General features: G+C 35.8%; 10 protein-coding genes across 10 annotated transcripts; 2 read left to right on the forward strand and 8 right to left on the reverse strand.

The window, feature by feature from the left end:
• Positions 1 to 550: 550 nt before the first annotated feature.
• KAP123 (karyopherin KAP123) lies at positions 551 to 3,892 on the reverse strand (the record flags this gene model as incomplete). The annotated part of the gene is made up of 1 exon (XM_071053006.1): positions 551 to 3,892. One exon carries the CDS (start codon positions 3,890 to 3,892, stop codon positions 551 to 553), a length of 3,342 nt encoding a protein of 1,113 aa, XP_070911256.1.
• Positions 3,893 to 4,781: 889 nt separating this feature from the next.
• On the forward strand, positions 4,782 to 5,270 carry LSM4 (U6 snRNA complex subunit LSM4; the record flags this gene model as incomplete). Its single annotated transcript, XM_071053007.1, has 1 exon — positions 4,782 to 5,270. The coding sequence occupies one exon, from the start codon at positions 4,782 to 4,784 to the stop codon at positions 5,268 to 5,270; it is 489 nt and encodes a 162-aa protein (XP_070911257.1).
• Positions 5,271 to 6,108: 838 nt separating this feature from the next.
• TMN3 (Tmn3p) lies at positions 6,109 to 8,202 on the reverse strand (the record flags this gene model as incomplete). The annotated part of the gene is made up of 1 exon (XM_071053008.1): positions 6,109 to 8,202. One exon carries the CDS (start codon positions 8,200 to 8,202, stop codon positions 6,109 to 6,111), a length of 2,094 nt encoding a protein of 697 aa, XP_070911258.1.
• A 1,026-nt stretch (positions 8,203 to 9,228) lies between these two features.
• Positions 9,229 to 12,000, reverse strand: BOI2 (Boi2p; the record flags this gene model as incomplete). The annotated part of the gene is made up of 1 exon (XM_071053009.1): positions 9,229 to 12,000. The coding sequence occupies one exon, from the start codon at positions 11,998 to 12,000 to the stop codon at positions 9,229 to 9,231; it is 2,772 nt and encodes a 923-aa protein (XP_070911259.1).
• A 268-nt stretch (positions 12,001 to 12,268) lies between these two features.
• Positions 12,269 to 12,457, reverse strand: RNJ42_02845 (uncharacterized protein; the record flags this gene model as incomplete). Its single annotated transcript, XM_071053010.1, has 1 exon — positions 12,269 to 12,457. The coding sequence occupies one exon, from the start codon at positions 12,455 to 12,457 to the stop codon at positions 12,269 to 12,271; it is 189 nt and encodes a 62-aa protein (XP_070911260.1).
• Positions 12,458 to 12,664: 207 nt separating this feature from the next.
• Positions 12,665 to 13,132, reverse strand: SPR6 (Spr6p; the record flags this gene model as incomplete). Its single annotated transcript, XM_071053011.1, has 1 exon — positions 12,665 to 13,132. The coding sequence occupies one exon, from the start codon at positions 13,130 to 13,132 to the stop codon at positions 12,665 to 12,667; it is 468 nt and encodes a 155-aa protein (XP_070911261.1).
• Positions 13,133 to 14,703: 1,571 nt separating this feature from the next.
• On the reverse strand, positions 14,704 to 15,177 carry SLX8 (SUMO-targeted ubiquitin ligase complex subunit SLX8; the record flags this gene model as incomplete). The annotated part of the gene is made up of 1 exon (XM_071053012.1): positions 14,704 to 15,177. One exon carries the CDS (start codon positions 15,175 to 15,177, stop codon positions 14,704 to 14,706), a length of 474 nt encoding a protein of 157 aa, XP_070911262.1.
• A 2,058-nt stretch (positions 15,178 to 17,235) lies between these two features.
• Positions 17,236 to 17,583, forward strand: RPL23B (60S ribosomal protein uL14; the record flags this gene model as incomplete). The annotated part of the gene is made up of 1 exon (XM_071053013.1): positions 17,236 to 17,583. The coding sequence occupies one exon, from the start codon at positions 17,236 to 17,238 to the stop codon at positions 17,581 to 17,583; it is 348 nt and encodes a 115-aa protein (XP_070911263.1).
• A 550-nt stretch (positions 17,584 to 18,133) lies between these two features.
• Positions 18,134 to 19,192, reverse strand: SHO1 (osmosensor SHO1; the record flags this gene model as incomplete). Its single annotated transcript, XM_071053014.1, has 1 exon — positions 18,134 to 19,192. The coding sequence occupies one exon, from the start codon at positions 19,190 to 19,192 to the stop codon at positions 18,134 to 18,136; it is 1,059 nt and encodes a 352-aa protein (XP_070911264.1).
• A 382-nt stretch (positions 19,193 to 19,574) lies between these two features.
• On the reverse strand, positions 19,575 to 20,933 carry AVT6 (aspartate/glutamate transporter; the record flags this gene model as incomplete). Its single annotated transcript, XM_071053015.1, has 1 exon — positions 19,575 to 20,933. The coding sequence occupies one exon, from the start codon at positions 20,931 to 20,933 to the stop codon at positions 19,575 to 19,577; it is 1,359 nt and encodes a 452-aa protein (XP_070911265.1).
• Between the last annotated feature and the right edge of the window lie 97 nt (positions 20,934 to 21,030).

A 21,030-nucleotide genomic window follows, 5' to 3' on the forward strand; every position in this document is an offset into this window, starting at 1 on the left:
ACGTTGATTATATAATAATATAACATATATTATTCATTTAAGTATCATATTATTATAGACAAAAATTATTACTAATTACAGCTCTATGTCAAAGATTATTTAATGTGACTTGATGTGTCTTATTACTGTACGTTTTAAAATGTCACGATGAATAACTTATGATATAGAGTTTAGTGTTTATTTAATGTATTGTTACTGGAATTGAACATCAGGGATATATTATCTCTGTTATGTTTCTGGAACGTTTTTTTAATATCGTTTTAGTATATTTTAGCTTTTTTAAATATCTAGATATATAATAGTTTACAAATTGAAGATAAAAGAACAAGATCTCTCTTATACTTAGTTTCCTTCTTGGAGGATAATAATAATAATAATAATAAAAAGGGTTTGGTCAGGGATAGATGGAATAAAAATAACCTTGTAGAAATAATGAAAGATTAGTGTTTGGGTTTAGAATTGAAAAAAAAAATGTTATGGTGACTCTTTAGCCTTCCATAAAAAAATACGCCATTTAGAGAAGACTAGAAGAATGTCAACGATGCTTTATTTATGCAATAACAGGAGCCAATACTGGGTTTTGAGCAACTACGCCATTGTATGTATTGTTCAAATACTTCAACAACTCTATGACCTTACCTCTCATCTCTTCAGTTTGGAATTGTCTCAATCTTTCCATGTTCTCCTCTCTACCCAAAGTAGATTCTTGTTCAAGCTTGATTCTTTCGTTTTCCTTGGTAAATACATGGCCGAATAATTCAACAACCTTTGGAGTGGCAGAGGCGATGGCTGCATTGTTCTCTTCGTATAGTTTCATGATCAATTGGAAGATTGGATCGTACTCTTCGAAACCAGTTCTCAACGGTAGATGAGCCAATAAAGCAGGCAAAGTTTGTTCCAATGGAATCAAGTTTTGGTGCTTTAGAGCCATTCTGGCTACACAACCACTGGCGTTAGCAAATGCTCTGTCAATGATTTCTCTAGTAGCCTCATCGTCATCAGCGGCCTTTTCATCAGCAACACTTAGTAATTGATATAGTGCCTTTAGAACATGTTCGTAGACTTGAGAAACGTCGAATGGAGCGTATTGACATAGTAGACCTACACCGTAAGCGGCATTACCTCTAACCTCAAGAGACTTATCGGAGGTTAATCTGATAACTAATGCCTCTAGCATTTCATGGATGTATGGGTTACTCTCCTTCATACCTAGAGCAATTTCAGAAGCGGCACCAACAGCGGCAGATCTCTTATTCTTAGATTTGGATTGGAACAAAGCTAATAGAATGTTCTTGAAAGGTTCGAAGACCTTACTGAAGTCAGCACCTAGAGCAATAGATAGGGATACTAAAACTTCTAGTGCGACATCCAGCAAAGTAGCTTCAGTCTCAGAGGCATCTAGGTCTTCATCTCTTGGTACGTCATCTTCCAAGTCAGCAACTTGACAAGTGTGCTTGTTTTCCAACAAACTGGCAACTTGTAGGCACAAAGTTTCTAGAAGAGAGGAATCACCGTTGTCCATAATGATAACAGGACCAAATAATTTGATCATATTGGCAAAATCTTCCAAGATAGTAATGACCATAGAGGTTTCGAATTCGTTCTCTAAGTAGTTCAAAGAAGTTTCTCTAGCAGATTGGATAACAGCCAAAACGGTTGGATCAACGTATGAAGCAGCCAAAAGACCCTTTGGATAAGCTTCTTGTTGAAATTTGGAGGCCAACAAAACAGCCTTGACAATGTTCCAGATGGTGTTCAAAGCAGATTCTCTCAAACCGTAAGATTCGTCAACTTGTTGTTGTAGAACCTTCAAGGATTGTTCAACATATGGTAAGAAGTGTTCCTTGGTACCCAATGCCAGTTCAGACAAAGCGGCTGCAGCAACCTCTTTTTCGTAGGAGATACCGGTGTTAACGGTAAACTTACTTTGTAGTTCCTCTTCAGTAGCACCATCAGCCAAGGCAGCTAGTTCATCGGCGTCACCATCAAAGTTGAATTGATATTCGTCCAATTCTAGGGTCTTGAAGATTTCTGGCAGGATAGTTTCCAAAAATGGAGCGAAGTTTTCACCATAGACCTTAGCCAAGTTAGCAATAAAAGCATAACCAGATTCTCTCAATCTAGCAGAATCAGTCTTGATAGCTTCGTAAGCGGAGTTAACCAATGGTTCGGCAAATGGAGCAAAGTTCTCAGATCTGACAGCTCTGGCCATGGTAGAGATGTTTTCAAAAGTGTTCGCTCTCAATTCAATATCATCTTCGCTCATACCTTCAATTTGGGAACAGTTTTGGATGAACTGTTCTAGGTACTCGACACTAGTCTTGAAGTATGGAACGAAAGCCAAACCAGCAGCGAAAGCAGCGGAACCAATTGCAGAAACAACAGCACACTTCAACTTAGAAGAGTTACTGGTAGCCAACATATGGAACAATTTGTTCATCAATGGCTCTAAGTACTTAGCAATAGCTTCGTAGGCAATGAATTCTAGAATACCATCTAAGGCAACGGTAGCGTAGTTGTAGATAACGACAGTACCAGCATTGTCGATGATATCGATGATCAATGGCAGGTATTCTTCGTGGAACTTGGCAACTTCATCTTGTAAGTCGGTGGTCAGGTTGTGAACACACTTCAAAGCGGCCAACTTGACTACTTGTTCGTTGTCCTTCAAACCAGTGATAGTAGCTGGGATAACCTTATCAAATTGAGACAATAGGTAGTCAGGAGAACCGGTGACAACGACAGAGATAGCAAGAAGGATAGCTCTTCTCTCAAACACGTTGGCAGAACTCAACATAGATGGCAAGTGTTCAACAATGACGGCGGCGACTTGAGATGGTGGCAACTCTGTAGAGGCAAAAGCCAAAAGTCTGATGGCAACCATAGATGGTGTATTTTCTTCGTTTTCACCGGTTTCATCTTCGTTGTTCAACTCATCTTGCACATCAATTTCCTCAGCGGCGATCTTTAGGGCGGTCAAAGTGATTTCAGGGCCTAACTTAGCTTGGATGATCTTTGACTTTCTACAAGAAAGTGCGGAGATGATGAATTGTGTAGCGTAGACTCTAACGTCTTCGTCGATATCGGTATTGATAGCAACTTGTAGGGCCAACTTGATCAAATCAATGATAGCGTTACCGGTTAGCTGAGAGTCCAATAGCAAGAAGTCGTTTAGACAGTTGAAGATTTGCTTAGTGTTTGGAACATCATCGGCCTTAATGACAGCTTCCAAGACGGAGACAACGGATGGGATCAAAGAGGCAAACTTGGCGGCCTGTTGTGGGTTAATTTCTTCTTGTTCCTCGATCAAAGCGGAGACGTGGTTCAATGCCTGTGCAGACAAGGATCTTGTTTCCAAAGAGGTGGTGTCATTGATGGTTTGAGAGAACAAGTTCAAGAAATCGTCGATATAGGAGACTAGGCTGGCATTGAAGTCTTCCAATAAAGACAACAGAATGAAGACAGCGGTTTCTCTAGTCTTAGAGTCCTCACCAGCGGCAGCTTGAATCAAGTTAGGTATCAATTCAGGCCATTGGTTCTCAGCAAGTTCTTCACTACCGATCACGGCAATGACACGTGCGTTAGAATGACGGATGATCTCTTTCTGTTCGGTGAAAGCGTTTTGCAAAACAGCAGATTTTATGCTGTTTCTGGTGTCAACGTCTAGCTTACCCCAGTGCTTTGGAACCAATTTTCTTACCTCAACACCGGCAAGTTGTTTCAGAGCATCGTCAGCACTGTTATGTAGGATATGGATCAATGCAGCAACAGAGGCTGGTTGAGTGTAGAATTGTTTCTGCAAGGTCTTGGTAGCTTCCTTCAAACCAGCAGAGTTAGGTTGAGTAATGGCAGCCAAAGCTTGCTCTAATTGAGCAACAAATTGTTGGTCCATTTTTTTTATATGTTATTTTTTTCTTTACTTGTTTAGAGTTGTTGTTTATCCGCTATTATAAGAGCGTGGGGTAGTGTAATTTATATTAAGAAATCCTGTTTTTGTTTTCCTTTCTGTCTTTTCTAATATCTGATTTTCTAATTATTATGCTTTGGATTTGTCTCTGTTGTTATTAGGATTAGGTTTTTCTTATATATTTTCAACCCCTTTCTATTTTAACGAAGATTCTTATTATTTAAATAATGATACAGGATTCAATACAAAGAGTAAATAGAAAAAAAAAAATTTTTTTTATCTAATTAATATTTAAATTTTATAGCTAAAGCTCATCGCAAAAACAAAAGAGGTGATGAGCTATTGAAAAAAAAAATTAAAAAAAAAAAAAAAAAAGAAAGCGGTGATGAACAAAAAAAAAAAAAATTTTTTTTGTCTTTCCGTCTCGACCAACCCGTCCAAAAACTTACAAACTAGACAAAAGCGTACAGACTAAAACACCAAACAAAAAAAATATTAAAGGTACCAAAAGCTATGTTATACCTAATAACGTGACAATCACATGATGTATTATCATGTGATTATTACGTATATTATAATATATCATGTGATATATCACGTCAACACGATTAAACCACGTTCTGAGAACGTATATAAGCATATTAAATAAATTTTCATTCGTCGTCCGTCTTTTTTTTTTTTATTAATTTTTTTTTTCATTGCGAGAGATAGTAGATATTATGATGAAATGTTATATTGTAAGGGTGTGTATATGTATGTGCATTTTGTATGTGTACTTCATGATATTGGACTATATGCATTGAATTATAATCGATTAAGGGAAAAGAAGAACAAATACTTATACAAATAATAAATAAAAGAAAGAAATAAAAAAATGCTACCACTTTACTTACTTACCAATGCTAAGGGTCAACAAATGCGTATAGAGTTGAAGAATGGGGATATAATCGCTGGAGAACTCACAAATGTTGATAATTGGATGAATTTGACCTTGAGTGATGTCAATGAGTACAAGAGCAGTGAGAATAACGTAAACTTACCCCAGGTCAAAGTTGTCAAATCTAAGGAAATCTATGTAAGAGGTGTTTACATCAAGTATATCACTTTGCAAGATGATATTATAGAGAAGGTAAAGCAACAAATTAATAACAATAATAATAATAACAATAATAATAACAATAGGCGTTATAACAACAGACAGAATAACAACAATAGACGTTACAATAATCAGAACCAGAACCAAAACCAAAACCAAAATGGTAGAAGGAATTACAATAATAGACGTTATTACAACAACCAAAACCAAAACCAAAACCAAAACCAGAATCAAAACCAAAGTCAACAAAGACAATCTCTAGAATGAAAACAAAAGACGACAAATCCCTTAAATAAATAAAACATCCTGAGAGACTTAAAAAAAAATATCAAAAAATATTTAAAAAAAAAAACGAAAAATGCTAAAAATGTATTAAAGTTTTCGATATCTTTAAATTCTTTTTATTCTTAATTTCAATTCTCATATTTATCAAAATTTGATGTTGCAAATTGATTAAAAATAGTCATGTTTAATTTATTTGCAAATCTGTTTGAACATTTGTGAGTGTGAAATGCTAAGTACGGGGAAAAGTTTTTTAAAGTTAAAAATAAAATACATTAATGAATACTGTAAGAGAACTTGGATATTTGCTCGAAAATTTTGTTCAACTACGTTTACTTAATTTTTTTTTTTTTTTTACACCTTAATTCTGTTTTTGTTGCTATTGATAATAAAATCAATTGGAAGTTTTTCTCTTGGTTTCATCTGTATTATAATAATAAAAGTTCTAAAACTATTATTAGAAGTTGATCAATTTACCGGTAATCACTGGCATTTCTACATACCTCTTATTATAAATAATTATTTTTAATGAACTTATTTCGGCATACAACATTAATAGATAATGTGACAATTGTTACTTTAAGAACTTTCTTCTTTACGAGCCTTTGCAGCCAGTCATATCATGTATAAAAACAAATTGAGGTATTATTAAGTTATTGAAATGCAGGGCGTTAAATATTATATGTAAGAGCTCATAAAAAGAATAAATAATATCTTGGTATATAATTCTTGGGAATTGATATTAACATTCAATCCAATTTATACTTTTAATGAGTTTTCATTGCATCGACATCTTTTCTTATGACGATTTGTATCAGCGTTATTAGTAATCGTCGAGTTTGTTAATTGTTAAGATCATCCAATAACTGGATAAATAACTTAAAGAACCCAATGCCCAGCCACACATACCATTAAATAGTGCACTGTAACACACAGAGATGAATATCGATGAAAATCCATGAATGTTCAAAACAAAAAATATATAATACAACGAATACAATTCCATATACCAGGCACAGCTGCCTCCCATCAAGAAACTCTTCCAACCCCAAGTATGGCGTAAATATCTGTCATTCTTCGATTTCACCATAATGTAACATCCAATCATTGCAATTTCGCCAGTAACAATACAGAGGATTGTGATATTTGCTAAAAGAAAACCGTAGTAATAGTAAAAAGTTGTTTTCTCAAGCCAAACAGATTTGTAAACGTACTGAAGTTCAACCCATATAATGATAAATGAACATAACCCTCCTGCAAGAGCACCAAATGTGGTAAATGAATCATGTTTGATATCAAAAATCAATCTTTCAAATAGGGAAATCCTTTTTGTAAAATCTTGCTTTGTTTTTCTTACCAGTGTATCTCTTCTCATTGATGTTCGGCTCACTAAGGTGCCATAACTATGAAGATTCCAGTTCGCGGCAATGGTACCTCCAAGTATACTCAATGGGATACAAGTTACAAAGTATATTGCAACAAGAAACACTTCTGTTTTGAATGGCAATGCATGTGTTGAGTCATGGGCCAGAATGATACAGTTTAACAGAAAAGAAACAATCATCAACACGCCCGGTAAAGTAGAGCCGCAAATGATGGAAAAGATATATAGTTTCCTTTTATCTTGTATCTGCTTAACCCTCCCTTTTAATATTTTATGTTCGATCAATAATCTAGTGCCAATGTAGGCAGATAATCCTGCACCACAAATAAAACACACTAATGACATTGTTAAAACAATGAACCTGATATTATGAAGTTTACTCAACGAACAAGATATAACCAACGAACCCAGGACAGTAAATAAAAATTGGATACCCATGGAAGTCAATACAATTAAGAAACGATAATATGGAATTTTACCCTTACTGACCCATGTCTTAGCATTAACTCTTGCAGATCCTGTTAACTTATTGTCCTCATCTTCATCATCATCCTCTAATTTCTGTGGGAGGGGAGCCTTCAATTTTTTCTGAAAGACACCTATTAATATGATAGATAATGCCGTACTCGTTAGAGCAGCAATACCAACTGAATTGAGTAAACTCATCCAATGGAATTGATTAGCTTTGGAATTGGATAATTCACCATTATTCAGGAAGAAATCCCATCTATGATTCCAGTCAACATCGAATTCTTCTCTCCAATATACAGAATAAGTAAATGGAATAAATGTCAACTCGTTATTATCTTCTGGGACCATGATCTCATAATGGCTGTGATCTTTCTTGGCTCCTGGACACTCATAATCCTGGACAGACTTTGGATATACTTCAAACCCTACTATGGTGAACTCATCGTTTGAAACAGCGTGATATCTCACAACTATCATTACATGGTTGTTCAAGAATACCTTACCAGTATCTTCTTCTACATATCCAAGCGGGAAACCGGCTGCATAATATTTCTGTTGTGTCTTATGGGAAATGAATGTAGTAGCAGCTGGTAAACTCTCATCAATTAACCATTGAACGACATAACCTTGTTGCACCAGTTCTTTGACCTTTATCATACCTTCCTTGGTAGTCTTTCTAGCACATAGAATCTCGCATGGAGCATCTGAACCAAAAGAAAGTTTATAATCACTTTGCCATTTTCTATCGCCACGAAATATCTCATCTAGGGACATATGTAAGGGCTTCTTTTCAATCGTTGGCGGGCATGTGAATGGGAGATCATAATAGGCGTAAGGTAGTTGTGTCAGGTCCGACTCGACCTTATTAACTATAAGTTCAACATGATCTCCGAATTTATAAATATTTGGTTTCAACCAACCGTGTGCGTTATGGCCCTGATGTATTACGGAATCCAGATACGGTATTATTTTAAGACCATGCCAGAGCAAAGTAGTCAAAAATAATGTCAAAAGACCCATCCGAAGATATTTCCCCATATTAGTTCTCGCCGTAATCACCATTGGTTGTTGTTAATAATAGAAAAGGTAAATGGATATATCGAAAAAATTATCAATTTTTCATGCAGCTTTAATAGAACACAACTGTATAATTAAGTTATCTGATCTCTATTTGTTTTACTTTAAAGTTCAATACCGAATGTGTCAAAGCTGTGCCATGTGAAGCAACAATTTAAAATGTGTTATTGATTTGAATTTGTTTAAATGTTTGAAAATTTCCTGTATTATTAAATGAAATAGAAAAATAATAAAAAAAAAATGAATAATAACAATAAGCAAATAATAGTTATGAATATCAGATGATGCAAACTGTAAATTACTTCCTAATGAAAAGGTCCCTTTCCACCTTGTTGCACAACTTATACTGTAAAAGCTACTTTCTCGATGAGGTGTTCTGAAAGATATAATGCCGAATAGAAAGAAATTTAGCGATTTTAGAGGGAACACGCGAAAATAAAAAATTTAAGAAAAATAAAAAAACAAATTAAATATGGTGTAGTGTTTAAGGCAATATTTCTTATAAAGTCGTTAGTACTCTGATAGAAATTGAGATGTTTTTTAATATTAGTTTTCATGTATATATTATTAGGGTTTAAAGATTGTATTAACCAAGCTATCTATATATGGAACACCAATCTAAAAAAAAAAAAAAAAAAAAAGAAAAAAAAAATGTAAATTATGTAGAAACATTAGTTTTTGTAAAGATAATCTTTTTATCGTCAAAGAAATAAAAGAAAGAAATAGTCTAAAGGTTGCTTTTGTATTAGTATAGTCAAATATTTGGTATTGTAAAAACAAAAAAAAAAATTAAATTATAAGAGCAATTTCGAAGGAGAATATTAACTTTTGGTTTCCTAATTCCGAGGACTTTTCTCCCTCCTGGTTTATGATTATCTAGAATAGGAAATCATTGTGGTATTAGTATTACAAGCTGTATATTATGATTAAGAAGAAATGAAGAAAAATTCTTTAAGCTTTGTAGGACTTACTAAATTCTCTTTTCATAATACTATTATTATGAACTATGAATTAAAGTAATTCAGAGGGTTTGTGATGTTCAGTATCAAAATAGCCTGTATCTTCAGCTTTTGTAGAATCCTTCTGGTGTCTGCTAGTCTTTCTTGCTATAGCAGGTGATGCTAACCCGGAAGCTAGTAAATATGGACTACTGAATCCGTTAGTTCCCATTGAAGTAGTCGTGGTAGTGGATATATTGTGAGCAGAGGTTTCACTATTATTTTCATCAGATGTACCAGTTCCTGTAGTCGTATCGTGATGAGATGAAGTTGTGTTGTGGATTTTATCTGGTTGACTACCATGATCATCCTCATTCCATAGATTTTCTTGTTTCTCTAGTTCTTGTTCTCTGAGTTTATTCTCTTCACGAGCCTCTGCTAACAATTCCTGCGCTTTCGTTAAAGAGACTGTTGGTGTGGAGTAAGAGCTGACTACTGGAACGGTAGTATCAATATCAATAGTGGCTTTAATTAACGCAGCCATCCAGCCTCTCATCTCTTCTTTGGAATCAACAGCAAAATAATGCGTACGTGGTTGTGTAAACGTTAAACCCTTCTTAGAGCCTGGTTGTGGTGGTACCAACTTAAAACAAAAACGACCTTTCCCGGTACTGGCAGCAAATAAAGAAACTAATTTATCATCTTCTTTAGCAGGTATAACGCGGTGTGCGGTAATGTCGATTAGACCACGTTCTCTACTATCAGTAGTACTGGAGAAATAAGACAATCTCGTGCCGTGTAGAGTGAAAAATCTAGTCTTCCAGGTACTTACAGTGCCACTTCCCTTTTTGCTCATCCAGCCAGAAAAGTCAGCATCTTTCATGGCATTCTTTACACTGACTGTTCTCAAACCTTCCGTAAAAGCAGACGTTTGACGTTTGCGAGGTATAGCCTTACCATTCTTCGGTTTCGCCTTCACTGCTTCACTAACTGATCTTTTCTGGCTTTCTTCAGTGCCATTGTTGGCAAGATTATTTTTTACTTGACTTGGGGTCTTAGCACTAACCGATCTCTTCTCAGGGTTCTTCGAAGAGTATTTTGGTGACTTATGAGAGGTTGGCTCGGTTTTATGTGCTGTTGGAGAACTTGGACTGTTATCAGGAGAACTTTTGATAGCATTATTTGTGAACTGTTGCTTGAATGGACTCAAAAATATAGACGCCACCTTATTTGGTCTGTCATTATTGGTAGTTTTACGTTCCGCAACTTTGTCCTTGTTGTTGGCTGACCCAAATGTGGCAATAGAAGAGTTTCTTCTATGTGCCTTGATGGTTTCAGTCTTATCCTTGCTAGTTTTCAAGTCAATAAGGGATAGAGATCTAGAAGGACTTGCGTAGACGCTTGATGTTGCACTTCCTTCTTCAGAAATTGCACTGTGTTGATCTTCTGAACTTAGTTCCTTCTTGTTCGGAGATAATAGTGACATTCTATTCATCATATTTTTAAAAGGACTGCTTGGTTCACCATTTTTGCTACCACTGCTAGATGGCTTGGATTCAGAACTTTCTAGTATTTCACTCCGCGTAGATTGACTAACGTCTCTAATTGATGGGAAGGAATCGCTAACAACAGTTGGAGACATTTGAGGTTGTACTGGGCTAGGATATGATGGTGGCTTAGGAGCTCTTCTAGGTGAGACAAATAAATCTTCATCTTCTTCAGCTGGGTTATGTCCTCCAACCCACAGTGATGTTGGTCTGTGTCTTGTCGATGGAGTCCTATTTTCAATACCGGATGGTAAGTCCTCTAATGAATGGGAAGCCTTTCTATAGTGCCCTCTTTCATTATATGTATCTAGAGTTGGTGCAGGCATTAGGGAATTAGGATCACTTCTGTCACGCTGTTTTTCTACCCTTATTTTATCCTCAGCTCCGATTCTGCCTTTACGTGCAACGACTTCTCTAATAACTTCAATCTGCTTATACATTTCAAATCTAGTTCCGAATGAGCCAATATCAAGCTCTTTTAAGTGCTCAAGCTTCAGTTCCAGTAATATCTGACCTGAAATTTTGTGCTGTTGGAAACAACGTGAAGACTCGAAGTCAAAGCCGTGTCCGATAAAATAGGCGGTAACCTCATCTGGTGTCCAATTTTCAACGTTCAATAATTCCATTATCTCGTTCTGATTTCTGGGTAGACTGACCGTCGATGCCTCGTTAACGTTGAGCCCCTTTGTCGTAGAATATACAGTATTCTGAGTAACATCGGCTGCCCCCGAATCGTTATGTGACGAACCAAATGTTATGTCCACATCGTCAGGTGTGTTGTTCAAATCCTGTAAAGCCCTGTCGATGTCACTGATGGTGCTCTTAACAGAAACGTTTCTCCCTAGGTTCTTATTTATACTGTTATTCGTGAACATCGAAGCACCTGACTCCACCAGGTACGGAGATGGCATATCAGTAGTGCTTACCGCCTCAGAATGCGATGGCGAATTTACAAGATCGTCTCCAGATGGACTATAGATACGTTTCGAGGACTTCGCCCTCATCAACGTTGATTTCCTCTCCGTCGCGAGCACCTGTGTGAAAACAACAGGGTATAACCCCTCCGCTTTCGTCCTGAGATTACGCCCATAATACCACCCATCATGAAACTCCCCATCATCATTAATGACCTGTATCTTATCCCCAGGATTCATATCTAACTCATCGTCCATGCGCTTGTTATAAGCATTTATAGCTATATACAACGGATACCTCTTGCCCCCACCCGTGCTAGAGGGCGTGGCCATAGAACTTCCACCAGAAAAACTAGTATCTACCGCCAACTGAGGTGTGTTCATCTTATTTCTTCTTTTTATTCTATAATAACTTTTGGTAAATTTTTTATTTCTTTATTTTGTTTGTTGTTTTTTTTAAGGGGATGTTGAAAGCAATCTATTTATATAAATATTAATCTATTGTATAAGTTTTAGTCGTGGTCAATTCAAAAAAAAGTGTATAAAAAAACCCTTCCAACTCATAAATACTCTCTCGCTCTCTCTCTATCCACCTTCCCCCTTCCACTATATAACTCCCTTCACAACCCATTGTGTTGCGTTGGTGTCTTTTTTAATGAAATTGCCGAAATTGAAAAAAAAAAAAAAAATTATTATAAAAACTACATGAAAAAAAAAAATTTTCTCTCTCTGTGCGGTACTCTCTGTGCTCTCCTACAGAACAATCAAAAAATTGCAGAACTATTTGGTAAATTGCTATCAAATACTGGGCTACCTGTCTTTCTGTGTTTCCAGTGCGCATTTGTATGGGTCTTTACAAAAGAAGCATTCTTTTTCCAGTTCGTCACAGATAGACACGCAGAGAGAAACACTAGCTAGGCGTAAGTGCTCATATAGCACAGCCTGTCCAATATCGCAACTTTTCAACGTTCGTCGTGACATATATATCTAATGAGTACTATATTAAGTGATTTGTATTAGTAGGAATTGTATTGATCATCATAAGTCGTTACATTAGGCATAGTTTTGTAATGGGTATCCTTTTATCGTTTGATTTTGGTTTTGGTTTTGTTATTGGGGTTGGTATTGGTTTTGATATTACGATTGTATCGTGTAGTGGTGTAGGTGTAAACGTGTAGTGTGTACATGTACAGTTCTTAGCCTGTGGGCCGTGGATCTCTCGGAGAGGGCAACGGGTTGGCCTCTGGTCACGAGTGCCCGCTGTGTGTCCGAATCGGAGAGGTGTAGGGCCCATTAGGCTGTCAGGGTCCATCGGTAGTGGTTTTTTACTCTTGCGTTGTGATTGTTTGAACCGGAGTACGTGTGTTTTCTTCCTACCGGTGCACCTTGATAATGTATGTGAATTCGCTAGGTATTTGGATCTGCGTCTATAACTCTTCTGAGATTTAGCCATGGTCGCATTCTTGAAGTTCATCTTGAAACACTCAAGTACAGCATTCCCATCCTTAGCGATCATTGGAGTGTTTTATTATTATTGTGTTCTAAGCGTCAGTTGTATAATGTTATTTAAATAGTGGTTTGTAATTTGTTTTGTTTGTTATTATGGTTATCTTACAAATTTTAAATTATGTCAAGATTTTTTTATAGAACAAAGGTAATAATAGATGTTAAGAGAAAGAAAATATATGATAAGAAAGATCGGTTGTCTTTCTTCCTTATATTTATAATCCAAGGAGAAGGGAAAAAGCCCATTTTTTGACCCTTTTAATCCATGTATATTTAATAAAAATAGTGTAAAGAAAGAAAAAAAAACTAACCGAATAAGAAAGTGTGAGAGATAAATGTAGCAAAAAACCATTGAATATCAAAAGGTATTAAAAGATTGCTAGAAAAGTATAATAAATAATAGATGTTTGTGGGGAGATTAAATATTTCTTTCTTTCTTTTTTTCCCTCTTGTTTCTACCTTTATTTTCTTTTCTTTACTTTTTAAAATTATCCCTTTTGACATTGATAAATAAACTCAGATTCAGGAAAATTAGCTTACACAAGCCTGCTCAAAGAAAAACACAAAATTTTTCTTTAAACAGGCTATTTTAGGAGTAGATGATACATAGCTTCTTCATAAAATTATTAAGTAGCTATCATTACCATACGCGGGACTAGCAATATTCTTTTTTTTTTTTTTTTACGTTGTTTTTTCTTGAATGATTTTCTTTTTTTTTTATTTCCTGATATATATTAGTTCGGAGGGGTGTGGAACATAAAAAAAAAGGTAAGACTACAGAGAGGGAGAACTATGTATCCCATTTATTTTCTCGACACCTGCACTATTTCTTATAGAAAAGATAGGACATTCTTTTAATTTGTATTATTTTGGAACCGTTAGAACTTCCGAACAAAGAGGATATTCTGTTTACTTTCTTTTGAATCCAGTTTATATTTATTTTTTTTTTGATTTTTTGATTTTTTTTAGAGCCTCTCTCTTTTAGTTTGTTGCTTTTACGATTTTCCTCCTTTCCTCCTTTTCCTCCTACAATCCCCCCTCCAAGTATACAAATGGACGTAGTACAACTTATGATTTATTAATTATAATGATATATACTACCCGCTCTTTTTTTTCATGTCTCTCTTTGATGTTGAATTTTTTTTATAATTCATTGCAATCGTTCGATGTACTAATGATACGTGTAGATAAAACTAAAGAGCGGTATTTTAGTTTCTTTATTTGTTGCCATCCCAAAAGAGGTTTCTTGCAGTAAGAGAAAACAATTTAACAACAAATAAAAAAATAAAAAAAACGGGATTTGCCCTTTCGTGTTGGACCGCAATACGTCATCGTAATAGATAAAACTACTAAATAAAACGAATGTATACAATAAAATTAAATATATAATACAAAAGAACGAATACGAGAAGACAGTACAAATAAGAATAGAGGAAAATTTTTGAAAAAAAAAAGGAGTGAATAAAGAGGCTCTTTTTTTTTTTGTTATCTAGATTTGTTGATAATAATTTGTGTTAGCAATACGCTAAGTATGAAGAAGAATATATTTTATTTAGAGACAAACAGTAATTTTTTTAATTATTAAGGGGATTTCTTCTTCTTTCGAAGAATCATCATTTTGATATTTTTCAAGTTTACACTTTTTCTACAAAGTGCGCATACACCTGCTTTTCGAGGTGTTCTTGAATTGTTAACCATCTGGAATAGACATTCACAGCAATATACATGCCCACAGGGGGTCATCATGGACACTTCTGGTGGCTCAAAACATATAGGACACTTGTAATCTCGTACCCTCTTGTACTCTCTTCTTTTGCTCTCTTCATCTTCATCAGGTATCTCAACAACCTGTTGCTCCTCTGCTTCAAGATTTATGGTCTCGGGTGTTAAATCAGTGTTTCTTCTCTTGTTCACATCCAATATATCCTCCTCATCATCATTGCTATCGTCATCAAGAGTGGTTACTTGTGGGCGTAAATCATCTTCAAAAATATCCCTACTCTCAGTGATCTCGTCATCAAACTCATCATCAGACCTACTCCTCTTTCGTACCATATTGTATAGTCTATAGTCTTGCTCTATGTTTCAGAAACGATAGTGCCTTCTTTTATCCCTCCCTCATTAAATCGCTTATGAAAAGCTCATTTTAGTGAACAATGGACCGCTTTATCTGTATAGTGTGTGTAACAATTATAGAAATGAGAGAAAGAAAAAAAAAAAGAAATTTTTTATTCTTCTGGAAATAGTAATCTACTTTGAAAGGAAGAAAAAGCTTAGAAAATTATCTTCTGCACAACTGTCTTCACGTAGTTTTTGCCTTAATATATAGAGCAGAGGTGTGTGTATTGAATGATTTGTGCCTGGATTTCCCTCTTCCCTTCTGCACTGATCTCTGTGCGACAACCTGAATCTTCCTATTCCAAGAAAAAAAAGAAGGATTGTTCAATAAAACGTACATAAATTAATCAAACTCCTTTTTGTACGTAGGTTTTACTAAGCAATCTTGCTCCATGCGTTGTCTGTGTAATTTTTTTTTTTTCAGGAATTCTTTTTTATTTTCTTATTTATCGGAATATAATTTAGATCGTTTTTTTCTTTCTTTTTTTTTAGTATTCTTTTTTTGTGACTATTTTAGGGGTACAGAGTAAACATCATTACACCATTTAATTCCTGATCATTTTTTGTTACATCAGAAGTGGATCCATCACTAAAAGGTTCCACTTTCTATTTTAGGAAATTATCATTAGAGAAAAAAAAATATATTTATCAGAAATTATTAGAATATTACACGCGGTCTCGATATTGAACTTTACCCTGCCATACTCTATAATGCTTTTGTGCAGGCATACTACAGGCTAAACCATTTGCTTTTCAATGATGGGGTTCCTACTAGGCAGTTTTGGCAAGAGAGAGCTCTATGCTAGGCCCGGTTAGGCTGAGGCCCTTGGTAAGGCGCAGGGGGGGATATGGAAAAAAAAAAACTTTCATAGCCTAGCTTATGCTAGGCGAGGGAGGCTGCTGTGAATACTATTCCTAGCTAGGGAGAGAAGTCAGTAACTGTAGGCAGAGATAGCGAGAGAGAGAGAGACGAAGGGAGGAAGAGAGAGTGAGAGATGCGAGACGATGGAGAGAGCGAGCAAGAGAGCAAAACCTGGCGATGGATGAGGTTGGAAATTGTAGCTTAGTAGTATATTGGAATTTCAAATGTAGCAGAGCTGCCACCCGCTTTTAATACTATTGATATATTATTTATTAGCCGCTTAATTTTTTTAGTATATATTTTATATTACTTCTTATTAGCTCAATAACGATACCAAACGAAATCACACAAGAAAAATGTCAGGTAACGGTGCTCAAGGTACTAAATTCAGAATTTCTGTATGTTTAATAACACAAAATGATATAATTGCTTAAAAACTTAGTTGAGAATAATAAAAAAAGAGGAACGATCAACACCAGTAATCAGTCAGAGAAATTCATGCTCATCCAAAAGCAGGTGTATTATTACGGCTAAAAACAAAGGAGATTGATGATAATACAAATATTGTGAACTCACACACACGCTGGAATTCAATACAATGTAAATACAATAAGAGGAGGACGTTTTAATACTGCAAAAAGAAGATGATGTAAATAACTGGTCAAGACACCTCATTTCTCAAACTCTCAATAATATTAATCGCAAAGGACAACTTTTTTACTAACAATCTAACTATTAAATTTTTTATTATTATAATATAACCAAATTGGAAAATCGAAATTTTTCTTACATTCGTATTTATTGTGAAAAGGGAGTTAGAGGGAACTATCAAACTTTAAAAAAAAACAGAGACTGTTGAGAGTAGATATAACTATGATTGAAAACATCTTAACTTTTGAAGAAACCTAAATATTGAAAAATTACTGAAACCAAAACAAAAATTATAATGTTAATAAAGGAATTCCGAGCGAAATAGTAGTGAGAAAAATAGTATCAACTTAAGTGATTACCTGCCTCTCATGTTCCTTTACTACGATACGATGAGAAGAAAAATTAATGATTTCGGATTGGGAAAGTAATAATTTAAAAAAATAGTAATATTTGAATAGCTAGGTTTGCCAACCGGTGCCATCATGAACTGTGCTGACAACACTGGTGCCAGAAACTTGTACATCATTGCTGTCAAGGGTTCTGGTTCCAGATTGAACAGATTGCCAGCTGCCTCTCTAGGTGATATGGTTATGGCTACTGTTAAGAAGGGTAAGCCAGAATTGAGAAAGAAGGTCATGCCAGCTATCGTTGTTCGTCAATCCAAGGCTTGGAGAAGAAAGGACGGTGTCTTCCTATACTTCGAAGACAATGCTGGTGTCATTGCTAACCCAAAGGGTGAAATGAAGGGTTCTGCTATCACTGGTCCAGTCGGTAAGGAATGTGCTGACTTGTGGCCAAGAGTTGCCTCCAGTTCCGGTGTCGTCGTCTAAATGTAAACTTAATACAACATAGTTTCTTATTTAGTATAATATAAAAATCATCATTAAAAAATATAAACATTTGTTAATTGTGTAATATAGAAAAGATCTATCTTCTCTAATGACCTTAAATATCAGTAAATTATTACACGTCAAATAAATAGGCCTGGTATGTAATATTTACGTAGAAGTACATACGTATGACAGTAAAATAATATGATACATTTGGTTGATATGACTATTTAGAGTAAAATTTCAGTATACTATATGCTCGATTGTCAATTGTCTTTTTAGCGACATGAGGAGTCGTTACTGTAGAAAAATAGGTGAATATCTTAAGAATGAATAGTATTGCCCGTGTAATAAATGGTATTCAAGTTATGATAAAAAGAATTTAATGCAATACAAATACAAATGGGCCCTGATGGTATCTTATGTGTCTCTTTTATTTTGGGGAATATATGTCACTTGTTAGGTATTTGATATTGAATATAATAACATTTGGTCGTAAATTTCTTCTATTTGGTAAACATTACGTTTAGTTTATTAGATTGATTTGTTTCTAAATTTCAGATTCGTTATCTATTAGTGTAACATAATTACTTGGAATTATACCGGTTTCACCAGTTTCTTTCTTAGCTTTCCACCATCTACCTTCGATGTCGCTCACCAATAGGATATCACCTTGTTCAAAAGACATTTCATAAGCATCGGCTGCATCAGCTTCATAAGAATATAAAGCCTTAGCCCTATATGGGAAGTTGTCGTCAGCAATATCAGAGTATAGACCTAATGTGTCACCCATTGTAGTTTCTGTATTGTTATTTGTTGTGGCAGTAATATAAGTATCACCTACCATATTAGATCCTCTTTGAGATCTCAATGGTGGGTTATTATTTGTTGGTAAGTCACTTGAGGAAGGATATGGAACACCAGTATTTTCAAACTCAGTTAGAGCTGTAGAAGAGACGTAATTTGAAGTTTGTGGGTTTGCATAAAATCCATCAGCCACGCTGACGCTTTCAGAAAGACCTCCATGTAAATTGTGTGTGCTATTCGTAAGTTTGACGGATGATCCGCGGTATTGCTGTCTACTTGACTTTCTATAAGCTTTGATCCTTGAAGTTTCGTAAGGCGATGGTTTGATACCGTTAACGGCGAATGAATCAATCCACTTATTCGTTGGTGATGCGTTATCGCTTCCGAAATAAAACATCCATATCAAATTCACCATTGAAAGAAGAACCACACCCGCAGAGGCAGCTGCTTTTTGATTACCAGCACCATAAATAAAGTAGTTAGCACTGTTCGTAGTATACACAAATGCCACACCAATAGCAGCTGTAAGGAAAGATCTGTAGTAATCCACTAAATCGTAGATATAAAAGACTATCAATAACACTATTAGTAACAACTGGAAAGCAATACCCCACCATGTGAATCTAGGAAACTGCTGGTCCACTTGCACAGAGATACAACCTCCAAGTGCTATGATCCACGATATAAGGCCGATCAGTATGGAGGAGATGGCAAACGGATCACCAATTAGGTTTCTAAAACCAACGTTTCTAATAGCACCTCTAGTCCTAGGATTATTTATCTTCCCTCTTCTACCTGACATCCTGATAAATAATATATTGTTGTTGTTGTTTTATTGTTTATTGTCTTTTACAGCTTTCTTATAATAAAATCAGTCCACAAAGTACAAAAGCTATGGCAACAACTATACTCCACTATCCAATGTGTAATTAATAAAGCCCAATAGTAGCAGTTTCTCAACCTTATACATGTAGCGATGAGCATCAAACAGCTGACGTTTCTTCTGTTCCCACGTTAAATATTAGAAGACGCGTATTTTCTGTTTCTATATTTAGATGAGTAGCGTGTCAGATGATAATATACAAGTAGTCTTCCAACAATATTATATTCTATATACGTATTTATATTTATATTTTATATTAGATTTAGCTGGGTTCATTGGTACAGTCATCTAGTACTATACTTTAGTGTTTTGCATTCAATTTGATGGCAGCGAATAGTGACGCTGTCATTACGAAGAATCCCCATAATGTTGCCAGTAGTCCCAATTTTTTGAATATCTTATCTTGTCTTGTGAGTGGATTACCATCTGATCCGATCAGCATGTAGCCGAATATACCAGGCAGGATAAATGATATGGATGTAGACCCTGTGGCACCAACTATAGAGAGTACTTTGTCCAACGACCGTACGGACATTGCGACGAGGTATGATACGAGGATGATCCCTGCAGTGATCGCGAGGAACAGTCTGTTGTCCATCTCTATAGGCACATCATTAATCGAGCCTTGCTCCTCAGCGATCCCATTTTCCTCCAGGGAACTTATGGATCGTACGAGTGGGGTCCGTTCTGATGGGTTTGAAGCAGAGGCTGCAACTTCACTACGACTCAGCTTTTCCTCCAGGTTAGGGAAGAAGAACAACAGAATGTTGTGTATCGAGCTTCGAGCAGGGTGGCATTGTAGTGGGAAGGCAAGCATGACTAGCATGGTGATGGCTATCCTACCGATGACACTGGATGCGGAATGTGGGTACAATGTTATGATGTTTCCTACAATGTTGTCACCGAAACTTAAATATCCACAGCCGCCAATAGCGATATACAACAGACATGCAAAAAAGGTAGAGATCAATGGGATGTATTTAGTGCTCTTGAAGGAACCATCTTTTTGCTCATTTATCACAGAGAACATGTTGTGATGACAGGTATAAGCAAACACAAAGATAGGAAGTGTCGTGAGTATACTTGGCTCATGATGTGGGAACCCAATTGACACATGACCCTTAAGTTCACCCATCTCCGGAGTTGGAAAGAAATAGTGCACCATAACAAGCACGCATAGGTATGCCACAGATAATATGGCCAACGTCGACGTGTGCCTAAGTGAGTTCAACTTCTTCATCAAACACAAGGGAGTCACAATGAATATAATCACCAAGGTAATGTGGAAGTCTCTGTTCATTAGTAGGCCATGGTCGGTGATCGAACCTGCGATCTGTGGTAACAAGTCTCCTACAACTATCAGGTAGGAAATACCCACACCTAGACACTTGATAGCGATCGCAAGATCAAATATAACACTTAGGTTCTTATCAATAACTTGGGTCAATGAGAAGAAAGAAGCAGCGCCCTTATCCGGAGCATATTTCGCTACTTTAGCCTGGATCAGAAGCGTGCTAACTGAACATATACCACAGAATATTATCATTAAAACACCAAACACAAAGCCAAAAGGTTTAAAGGCATATGGCATCGCTAGAATACCAGCCCCACAGGCCGTATGTAACAGAGTCAGCACCCCAGATGATATTGAAGAGGGCATTTTTTCAATTAGTTTTGGTACTTGCTAAACAGTTAAGAATAATATTTAAAAAAAAAAGAAGGGCAGACCAAGTATGTAAAGTGAGGGTGTGAGAAGT

The sequence above is a fragment of the Nakaseomyces bracarensis genome (assembly GCF_045282275.1).
Source record: "Nakaseomyces bracarensis strain CBM3 chromosome Unknown Scaff10_0, whole genome shotgun sequence".
Taxonomy (NCBI): Eukaryota; Fungi; Ascomycota; class Saccharomycetes; order Saccharomycetales; family Saccharomycetaceae; genus Nakaseomyces; species Nakaseomyces bracarensis.